Source organism: Synchiropus splendidus, chromosome 3 (genome assembly GCF_027744825.2).
Source record: "Synchiropus splendidus isolate RoL2022-P1 chromosome 3, RoL_Sspl_1.0, whole genome shotgun sequence".
In the NCBI taxonomy this organism is placed as follows: Eukaryota; Metazoa; Chordata; class Actinopteri; order Syngnathiformes; family Callionymidae; genus Synchiropus; species Synchiropus splendidus.
In genome coordinates, this window is record NC_071336.1 from 13,154,701 (window position 1) to 13,165,972 (window position 11,272).

Consider the following 11,272-nt stretch of genomic DNA (forward strand, 5'->3'; position numbering starts at 1 on the left):
CGCCGTTAATAAGGCAAATGTGCATATGCAGCAGAGGGAACTACGTTTTGTGCTTTGTGTGCGAGTATATATATGTTAATATCAGTCCGTGCGGACAACAACAATAACGTAGACGCCCACTGAAGCGATCGCATCCTCCGCTGCAGGTGAATGTTCCAGTGATTCACACCAGCCATGATGACGGGGACTGGAGGAGCGGAGACTTGTGACGTCAGAGCGCGAGAATGACACGGGAGTCCAATGAGGGGCCGAGGATGCAGCGCGAGCCCGCAGCAGCCGACAGAAGGCTAATAACCATGCCAACCGAGGAACGTCCGGAGAACAGCGGCCGGAGCGACACCTGAAACCGCGGACGGGAGGACGAGAGCGAGGAGCCTGCAGCACGAGAGGAGAAGCAGCGGGAGACGCGCCAGCCTCTCCGTGGCGTGGTCCCTCTTCCACCCCCTCCTCCTTCGCCTCTGTCACGGACTGCGCCGCTGCAGCTGAATGCGACTCAGCCAGGTACTTCTCCGTCTTATCTCACCGTTGGCGAGCGTCATTTACCGGTCAGTGGTCGGGGACTGGAACCCGTCTGCGCACGGTTTGGTGGTGACCTTCTCCCTCACATGAAAGGGCTGGAGAGGAGCGGGTGGGAGGGCTGTGAGGGGAGGGGGCGTGCGCGAGGATGGCTTTTTTGTGAATGGAGCTCCACATCGTTTTGGCGCGCTCGCTTCCATTTTGGCTGGCTGAGCTAAAATTAGCCCTCCGCTGGATGATTCTCTCTCATCTGTGTACGTGGCTCCTGTCGATGCATAGCCGGGCACGCGGCCACGCACGCCACGCGGCCGGTGAGCAGGACGGCATCGACCGTGCCCGAGGAGGTCACACACCATTTTTAGAGACGCGCTATAAATAGAACGGGTGCGCAAGTGACTGCTTCTTTACTGTGGCAAAAGGGGAACAAACTCTCTGGTGTTATGGGTGAAGTGTGTCATCGCGTGTGTGCCTGAAGTCACGTCGCCCACGAGCCAAAATGGAAGCGTTGCTGTTGGTGTTTGTGGAGTGTGGTCCGAATCGTGAGTGCGCGTCCACGCAGCTTACTGTGTTGCGCCATTGGTGATGTAAAACGTGTGTCAAGTGCGCGACTGTTTCCATCAATGACTGACTGGGGAGGATGAATGAGTGAATAAGAGAGAGGGGTTCCTCTAACAGACTGGAAGGGCTCCTATTTCCTTATTGGCAGGATTTCATTTCCAGTTTCTGCCTCTATCCTCTGCTGCCTGTCACTTAATGGGTTCTTGCTATCTACTTCAGTGCTTTTTTCCCCCTGAAATTAGGACACTTTGTTTCACCTCAACACCTCATTTGAATCTCTTTTTGCTTTAACCTTTTAACTGCTTTGCTTATTTCTTCCTCCTTCCTTCCTCTTTTCTTCCAGTAGCAATGATTCTCACCTTCGCCGCAGCAGCAGCCATGGGTGGCGGCGCTGGGAGCAGCTTCAACTTTTCCTCCCCCCTAGACCCTGTGGACTCCCCCACTTCATGGAACCTCTCCGAGGAACTGTCCAACTCCTCTTCAGAACCAGTCGTACGAACTCTGACCCCTGATCTGAAGCCTGCAACCACTGCTCTGGCGGTGCAAGAGGTCAGCCCCTGGGACATTGCGCTGTGTGTGACGGGAACGCTCATCTCTTGCGAGAACGCTCTAGTGATCGCCGTGCTGTTCTACACGCCAACTCTTCGTGCACCGATGTTTATCTTGATCGGATCCCTCGCCGTCGCAGATCTGATGGCTGGCCTGGGCCTCATTTTGAACTTTGTCTTCACCTACCTGATCGACAGCTCTGTGGAGTTTGTGACACTGCTGTCTGTCGGCCTGCTCATCTCATCGTTTTCTGCGTCCGTCCTCAATATCCTGGCTATCACGGTGGACCGCTACTTGTCGCTGTACAACGCGCTGACCTATCACACTGAGAGGACGGTGACTTTCACGTACGTAATGGTGGTCTTCATCTGGGTGTCATGCTTCACTCTGGGCTTGCTGCCAGCGCTGGGCTGGAACTGTCTAGAGGATGAGTCTACATGCAGCATCTGTCGTCCCGTCACCAAAAACAATGCCGTGGCGCTGGCTGTCACCTTCCTCCTAGTCTTTGCTCTCATGATGCAGCTGTATCTACAAATCTGCAAAATCGCCTTTCGCCATGCCCAGCAAATCGCAGTGCAGCACCAGTTTGTGGCCATCTCCACCACCAAAGGTGTCTCCACGCTCTCGGCCATCCTGTGTGCCTTTGGGGCGTGCTGGCTCCCGTTTGCCATGTACTCCATTGTGGCCGACTACAGCTACCCTGTCATCTACACGTACGCCACAGTCCTCCCGGCCACCTGCTGGTCGGTCATCAACCCCATCATCTATGCGTTTCGAAACCCAGACATCCAAAAGTCACTCTGGATGGCATGCTGTGGATGTGTCCCCTCCAACCTCTCCTTCAGACCCAGGACCTCCAGCGACGTGTAGCAATTAAGACTAGCTCTGTCGACGTCTCACTTTGAATCGGTATTGTTGGAGAAGAAGACAACACGGGGAAGAAGAGCGAGCAGAACGGTTCGGAGGATGCTCCGATCTCCCTTCTCATAACAGGGTTGGGGTGCCAAAGATAACGGTGACTGGTGGTGGAGCCAGACAAAAAGTTCCTGAAGAAGATCACGTCCAGGCTATTGCTCAAAGAATATCAGCACACTGACGTTGATGGTTTGAAACCAACTGCAAAATCCCCTGACAAAGGTAACCTCCGAGCTCGTGGTGATAGTTGCTGGGAGTGTCTACTTTTTCCACTACAAGTGGCAGTAGTAGCGGTGACGGAGGTTGAACTGCTGTGGCGGTATTTGTCCTGAACGTGCACAGAGCCTGATACTACTACACCGTTATGCAATTGCAGCGTGAAAGAATCCTAAAATAGACAAAGATGAGCTAAATATACACAATAATACCCTTTCAATGAGCTAAATCTGTCCCAGTGAAACACGTTTATTGTTTATGTGCTTTGATCGTGTTCTGTTTGTATGGAGGTTGAAAAGAATGTGACATATAGGTGTCTAGAAGTGGATGAAACTGAACCGTCATAATCACTTTTAGTTCTGCCAAAAGCACAATTATTGATTTTCCCAAAGCTAGACGCACAATTGAAAGCACATGAGACTCGTGTCGTTTATATCATGAAACCCCCCTACAGGGAAATGGCAAAGGTATTGTCTGTCCTTGATTGAATGAAACGTGCTTTAAGAAAGCCTGATTTCCAGCCACTGTGCTGTGACTGTGAAGCACAGTGGAATACAGCACCAAGGACAGCGCTGCAGTTAAGCTGCTTTGGGAATGCGCTTTGCTTTGATCACTGAAGAAAAACACTAACTTTGTAATGGTTATTGACCCCGCAATGTCATTGATGCCAGGGAATTCATACTGGATCAAACACCTAAGCAGTGGCAAATACAATTACAGTGCGTCGGCTGAAAAGTCATTAATTTACTGCTTTTCTATTTTTCGAGCTTCCGCTTTCAGTCCATTTTCCTATATTTGACGATTGGAAAAGCCTTTGTTCAGTTCAAAATCCTTATGGGGACCTTGTGGCTGGAAATATAACTGCTGTGTTGTCACGTTTTCCATGCCAACAAGAGAGTCAAATCACACATTATCCCAAGATACTCTCCTGTTTGTTAATTCACATCAGCAAACTGAGACGTCCCATCAGTTGTGCGCACATGTTGGTGTCCTCTCAGGAAAGTTCTACATGTCGGAAGAATGCGGCTCCACGAAGAGCCACTCTTCATTGCCCTAGTATTGTGTAGAATAGTGGGCATGGGATCTGCATCGGCAGAGTAGCAGATTTCTATATTTAGAGACATTCAAACCTCTTTGTACAATTGATTACCCATTACCTTGAGCAGAGTGCAATCTGTATCGACGGGATATTTTTCCGACAAGCATTTTCTTAGCTGCAGTCGAATAGTTCTGCCAAAACTGTGTCTGATTGGGTTCTGTTTTCATGTACAGGATACTGTTTCCCATACTTACATAATCCTGGGCACTCAGGAATTGAATACTCAAATGTGTATACGTGACGCCACACAGTCTATGTTCGTGTTGTCAGTAGCTAGAGTTCCACTGCAAACACACACGCAGACCTGCCATCACACACAAAGCTTTTAAAAAAGAAAAAGGCCCTGAAGGCTGGTGGGTTAATGAGAAACAAGCGGGGTGAGGTGACGCGGCGTGAAATAGAAACGTCAGCCGAGACGTGCTTTAGCACAACCTCAGGTCAAGTCCCTCACACCTAATCAAGATGAAGTTATTTCCCCACTGAAAGGACGTCTTGTTACTAAAATTCAGTGTAATGTTAACAGCGTTCCTTGACAGTGGTGCTGAGAATTGCTCTTATGCAGATAAGAAGAATTCACCAACGTTCTCAACTCAAACTTAAAGCGTCTTCAGTAATACTAGCTGCTCTCCAAAACCCTTGGAGAAAGATGAAGTGAACAGACGCTACATTCCTTTGGGATGGTTGATACGTTTCACCTGTACTAAACCATGCCACGGCAAGAGTTTCATGTCCAATTGCTGAGGACGCTTATGCGTAGTCTGGGCTCACGCGATGATTTTCCGACACGTACATTGCCTTTTATGGTTGGTTAACACAGACACTAGAGTTGCGGGGGTATAGTTATAACATTAAGCCATCGAGGATGACTTTCAAACAGTCAGAGCCTTTCCTTTTTTTTGGCGTGCAGACCATTCAGATGAGCTGTTCATCATGCAGTAAACAGCTCTAGCTTTGGGAAAATGAGGTCACAAAAATGCAGGTTGGAACTGAAAAATCAAACAAACCCCTAGTGAGTTTGAACTTTCATGGCCTTACTAAGAAAATCTCTCGGCAATAACAACCAACTGTTTGCTGTGGTTAGAAGGGAAGAAGAAAGAGGGGGGGTCGGCGTAGGAAGCCAGCACCCTGAATAAAAGGTCAACTTGCATTAAAGTAGGACATCTAAAAGTAAGCGGGTGCTCTACTTACATTTTCAAGAGAGTTCCAGATGTGCTCAGAGCATGACTGATATTACCAGCCATATGTTGGGATATTCACATGAGAAAGTCTGATCTGGTTTCCCACTTCCCTCTCTCACTTCTTCTTCTTCTTCTTCTTCTTCCTGTGCCCTGTTGATGAACTGCCAGGTGTAAACAAAGACGTGCTTCCCTTACAAGGGACAGTGCTTCCAGTTTATTATCCAAATCTGGATGGAGTTCATCCCTATTTCTGGCATGCTCGGTGAAGTGCTGCTGCTCTGCGTGGGGTCATGAATCACCAGCAGCGTCAGGCAAAACTAATCAAACGCCGAGAGCTAAATGAATCCATTTCACGCTGGAATCTAATGCAGAGGCGACTGGCACACAGTTCTCCTGTGTGCACAATGATGTGTGACATTTGCAAAGTGGCACGTGTTTGGAGATGCCAGATTTAGTGCAAGGAACAAACGGCTGCAGAGGAGTCTCACGTGAAAACACGATCTCTGCAGCTATTGCTCATACGCCTCCTGCCAGTCATGACGGAAGATATCAGGCATTGAGGAAGCATGGCGACACATGTATTTGCATAGGAAATCACCTCCACTCAGTCGTTCGATCCAAGTCATTCTGACCCCGTAGCGTTAGTCAGGTGCCAGGCTAATGCTGTCTGCTATTGATCAATTAAAGTGGAGGCAGTGAAGGTGAAAGCAACTACAGAATGCATCAGTTCAGAGCTCTTAGTCTGTTTCGTTTCCTGTTTTGTGGTCAAGACATAAGGTCATGGCTGGAAGAGAGTAATAAACAACACACTGACAAAGTTTCCAGTAGTTGCTGCTATATGAACGTGTATAACAGTTGGAAAGCAATTCAGCAACAGGGACACTTTTATCACAGCCGGCGGTTTTATGAAGACAAACGGCGTCGTGCTAGGAACCGTTCATTTATTTTCACATGTGGAGTCACAGGCTTAATACTTGTGTAATTACCATTCTGACAGCTGTATTCTGCACATTATCCAAATTGTCCTAAAAAACAAGCTTCTGAGTTTTACTCCACAACTCAATAAGTGATACATTTGAGATGAGATTTGCCTTTTGGGGAATTTTCACCTCAACCATTACAGACTCTCTCTCTGGTCCGAGTTCAGCTGAAAGCAGAAAGATGACTAAAAACACAATCTGTTCGTGCTCTGTCACCTGTGAAGTCTCCCGCGTTCACAGAGTGTAAATGTTCCATCACTTTCCCATCTGGCATTTCCATGTGCAGTCAAGGTTTTAGCGATTAATAACACTCATCTGTGAATATGCCACAGCTCAGTCAACTGTTCCTGGGGCAGGAGTGGAGCGCTGTGTGTGTGTGTGTGTGTGTCCCAGAGATCATAGCCAATTGTAATGAACCATTACTCACTCTATAAACACGATCTCAGCCACTGTAATCTGAAAAAAAAAGACAAAATATCTGTACAAGTGAGTTATTTTCTTACGCAGTGCTGTACAGAAATGTATATTTTTGTAATGTTCATCAGGGCATGAGTTGTAGGACGTGATTGCTGGTGTGAGTTTGTGTGTTTGCGTGTGTATTTTGCTCTTCTGTGTTCTTCCTGATGATTTGTGGAGGAGAAGGGATCAAAGGTTTTAAAAAGTGCCATACTTTTCTGACTTTCTAGTGTCTTATATTTGTGTTCCTGCATGTTTATCAGAAGAGAAATGGTCGGTGACGGTGACATCCTTTACTGTAACACCAGGCAGCGTCATAATCTGCTTTCCTAAAAGAACTATGTGTTTGATGGGAGGGGGGGGGCTGTGCAGCGTGTGGGTGTGTGGGCTGTGTTGTACGTCACTGAGTCAGGTTACCGGTGACGTCATTTTGTCTGAGTCGTGCCTAAGAGAGCAGGACGTTTCAAAGACATTCCTCCCTCTGCTTCATTTTCAAAACTCCCCCTCCTTGTGTCACGCCACATCTTTCTCTCGTGTGCACTGCAACACATGCCTTGGTTTTCTTGTCCTCTTTGCCTCTTTGCACCAGACTCTTTTTTTTTTTGTCCTCAGCCATTCGGTAGAAGTTCTGCACACGCCATCCACAGTCATATCAAGTCCTAGACTCAGATGCCATGATTGTGGGTCAGTTGTGCGTTTTTGAAAAAATATGAATGGCAATAACATGCATATCCAGCAATTTCAAAGTATATTGCCATCTACTATTAGACCAGTTCAGACCTTTTTTTTGCACAAGCACACGTCAATCATTTTATAGTTTCTACCTCTATCATTCATAACTATTTTTTTAAACATTCATTTATGAGCACAAGTGCAGGGTTATGGGCGGATGCTGCAGAGAACCTGCAAGACAAGCCAACCATGCCAGTGATTGTAGAAGGTGACTTCCTCAAGGCTGCCAGAGATTGTCAATCACGAATTAAAACCATCATAGAGCTAATATTTGGACCAGGTATGGCCTTCAGCAATTCTGTTTCTTCATCAATATGTGGGTCCAGAGCGTAGCAGGTGTCACGGGTTGAGCAACCTCTAGATGAGGCTGTGAATGGGTCATGAAACTGTGATGTCAGAGACCTGATACGGTGTCCTTAACAATGATTTTTGTTCTGTGCTCGTGTTCTCTTATGTTGTGAGATGCTGGGTAATGATTAAAATGCACTTTATCGAGATGGACGTTACACATTGCACTTGTAAATGTCGAATGTACAACCTTGAAAAGAAAGATTTATTTTTACTATTGTAAATATGTGAGCAGATTTAAAAACATAAAAGAAAAAAATGGGACAAATTTGCCAAATAAACAACAAAGAACAAAAAAAAAATATGAAAAGTTGTTATGTTTCTGTGAGTGTTTGGTTGAACGTGGTTGTGGGTGTTTTCCTGACATTGTGTGATCTGTGTGGGAGGATTGTGTGTGTGTGTGTGTGTGAGTCAATATCACAGGTCACCGAAGTGTTAAGGAAAGCCTAGGAGTTGATATAAAACAATGAATTATTAAATTGCTCTTCTTGCGTAACACAAGGGCAATGGACATCAGTCGCAGTGAGAGGGAGAATCCAAGAGGACAAGAGGTGGCTGGAGTAAAACTCGTAAAATGCATTGACATTAAGTGAGTGAGTCAATAGAAATGCAGTAAAAAAAACCAACCCTACAGCAAGTCACTTTTATACCGTCCAATGAACATCATCGCTCAAGCTAGTCGTCTGGAGTCACTTATATCGTGCCTGACTGGGGATAGAACCTGAACATTTGCGCTTTCCAGATCTTGCTCAATGGTCCTGACAGAGAGTTGAAGGGCACTACTCTGTAGTGATGGGCTCACAAGGCTTCATGAAGTCATTCTCAGAGCCCACTAGATGGCATTATTGACACTAAAGTCTTTGGATTTGAACAACCATTTCAACCAAACCTCTCATCTTTTTTTTTAAATCGAGAGCGCCTCCTACTGAGCTCTGACAATGAGGACACTGGTTCATGAAGCCTCCTCAGCCCATCACTACAGACCAGTTCTCCCTGTTTCTCTAGCTCTAGACCACCAGCATCATAATGAAAGACACAATCTCTGGTGTCTAGTGTTCATCACCCCAAATAATATAGATCAGTGGCCCCCAACCTTTTTATCACTGTGGCCCGGGGGGTATAAATTTGACCCCTTTGACCCGTCATATAAGGCCTCTGCATGTTTGTGTGCCCACAAATCTCACAAACTCTCCTCCTCTCGATCAGTGCCCTAACACTCGTGGACTCCGGTCGCTATGGTAACGATTAAACAGGCCTTCAGAAATGTCATATAGATACACCACAATACCGAATATAAAGATTTTAACTCACCATATTGTTAAATCGATGGGAGCCCTGAGCTTGTTTCTCTGCAACGAGACGGTCCCATCTGGGTGTGATGGTAGACGGCCGTAATAAATCCATGTTTCAAGTACCACTCCTGGTATTGTTTGTTAAAAACTCTTCACTGACCCTTTTACCCTTCGCAATGAAACAACTGTTTCTTATACATTTTGCAAGCTTGTGGGTGAAAGTTTGGCTCTCAAGTGACCAAGGCTTAACCGAGATAATTTTTCGGAATGAAAGGTTTTTCAAAATAAAAGATCCTTCAGACTCAGGTCATACACAAAATGGAAATAAATTATTATTTCTTGTGCGGCCCGGTACCAAATGATCCATGGACCGGTACAGGTCCCTGGCCCACGCGTTGGGCACCACTGTTATAGATGACAAACTCAGAAAATGAGTGCCATGGATTGCTGGCACTACCAAATGTTGTCGGGCTAAAGCGCCTCCTTGCAGACCCCAGCAACACAATGAAAATCATGTGACCTCGATTGCCTGGACGTTACATGATGTTGGTGTTCCAGCGGTGGGAGACGTTTTAGTCACCACTTGGACCAGGATGTTCCTTGTCACAGATTGAGTTTCTGATCAATGTACTGTGCCTGCATGTACGTGTATTTGAAACCTGCAGGCAGGTTTTTCTTTTCTTGTTCCGGATGGAACGGAAGACGGAAAATCTGGGTCGTTGCAAAAGACATGAACGATAAAACACAGGTAGAGGTGCAGGCATTTGCGTTTATCCTGACGAAAAAATGAGTTTAAACCATCTGCTGTGCAGTTTTTTATTTTGTTTTATTTATTTTTTTTTAGAAACTTTGCTGAACTCTGTGGCAATTAGAGCCTCTTATCAGTTATTTTAATGTGTGACTCCAAGACATTTTTCACAGAAATATTCAGTATCATTTCATGTTGACTTTTGACTCTCTTTGGCATAAAAAGTAAAAAAAAAATGTTGATGCTGATACCCTATTAAGCCTCACTATTCGATGATCAAAATGTACCATAAAAGAGAAAAAACACTGGATAGTGGGTGTAAATCAGGCCGGTTTTCATACATCTTAAGGAAAGTACTTTCGATGGCTGAAGAATCATTTCCAGTGACATGAATTCAAGCAAGACTCGCCTCATCATCAACCACCTGAGCGAAGAGCGCCACCGTGTGGACAGAGGTGGGTGGAGCAGATAGGCGATGCATTGACGTCATGAGCAAAACAAGCCAGCTTCATTTCGGCCTGCTTCATCTGTATCGCTCCCCGCTGGCCACTTGATCGAGCTCATCGTTCTCCCCATCTGCTCGATGCCGCCTTGCTCACCCTGGTGCTCACTCCAATAACGCACGCAGGGAGAGGATGCGTTCCCTCTGCGTGTTTCCTGAGTCACCGCGCTGACGCGTACGCGGCACCTCTGTGTGGAAACGAGATATCAGCTCGTCAATCTGACGTGCCCGTGTTGCTGCCGCTGTTATTACCGAGGTTTCGCCCTCAATTTCAGATAAACCCTGGGCACGAAGTGACTCGGCGACCAGTTCATATGGTGAAGGTGTGGTGACATGAATATTGTTGGGGGATGAAAAGAGAGGGGGGTGTCCTACTTTACATCTCTAGTTTACTGGAGTTTATGAGGCTTCATGATACACTGTCCTCATTCTTCAGGGCCCACTAGAACCCAGAGCTCCAAGATGAAATTCCCAACCCCTCGTGAGTCGCAAGCCACTTGCTTTTCACTTCACAACTGCACCCTCATATGAAGCTGCTCACTGCAAAATGGTGCAAGTATGGCAAATGAGTGACAGCAGAAGTGATGATGGGCGAGCTTCTAACTCCAGCTCCTGTTTCTATAGCAACACAAGTGACCATGTACTTGGAGTGATGAAACGTCTGTTGACTCCACAAAGTGTTGGGCGTGTTACAAACCTCTCACTCAAATCGCACTTTTAAAAACAGTCTGGATCATTTCAGTTTCTTGTGGAGATGCGTTGGAAACACAGAGGGTCGGTGTTTGAAACATGAAGTCCTGTTAAACATCCAAGAAAGTGGGAAAACAGCACAGGTAAAACAAATGTCCTCACACTTTCTGAAAGTGAAGTTTTGTGCCTCTCCTGCAGACGAAGCACTTTTCTAGTCTGCTCTCTTGAAGACTGCATGACTCACCGTGTACGTCAGTCAGATAAAGCATATCTCCAAGCGGGTCCTTTCCTAAATGAGCTGGAGACTAAATTTAGACGCAGTGGAAGTACTTCAAGTCAATGACACAAAACCTCTCTTTAGTGTGACATGCAGCCGATTACTGTTACTCATCAACCGTTGCAGGTCTGTGTCTGCCTCTGCTGAGTCACCATCTGTGCTCCTCCGCTCTCCTATCCTGCATCACCTGCACCGACAGAAGCCAGTGCACACCAC

General features: G+C 46.4%; 1 protein-coding gene across 2 annotated transcripts; it reads left to right on the top strand.

Moving 5' to 3' along the window:
* Positions 1-251: 251 nt before the first annotated feature.
* Positions 252-8,417, top strand: gpr185b (G protein-coupled receptor 185 b). Of its 2 annotated transcripts, none has more exons than XM_053861060.1 (2): positions 252-501; positions 1,418-8,417. In XM_053861060.1, the coding sequence occupies exon 2, from the start codon at positions 1,423-1,425 to the stop codon at positions 2,491-2,493; it is 1,071 nt and encodes a 356-aa protein (XP_053717035.1). In that variant the 5' UTR covers positions 252-501; positions 1,418-1,422; the 3' UTR covers positions 2,494-8,417. The 2 variants fall into 2 exon arrangements, with proteins under 2 accessions (XP_053717035.1, XP_053717033.1); XM_053861058.1 differs by having other exon boundaries at positions 1,421-8,417.
* The last annotated feature ends 2,855 nt before the right edge of the window (positions 8,418-11,272 follow it).

Bases quoted from the DNA above. Each gene is read 5' to 3' on its own strand.
- gpr185b (XM_053861060.1), top strand. From the start codon at position 1,423: ATGATTCTCACCTTCGCCGCAGCAGCAGCCATGGGTGGCGGCGCTGGG.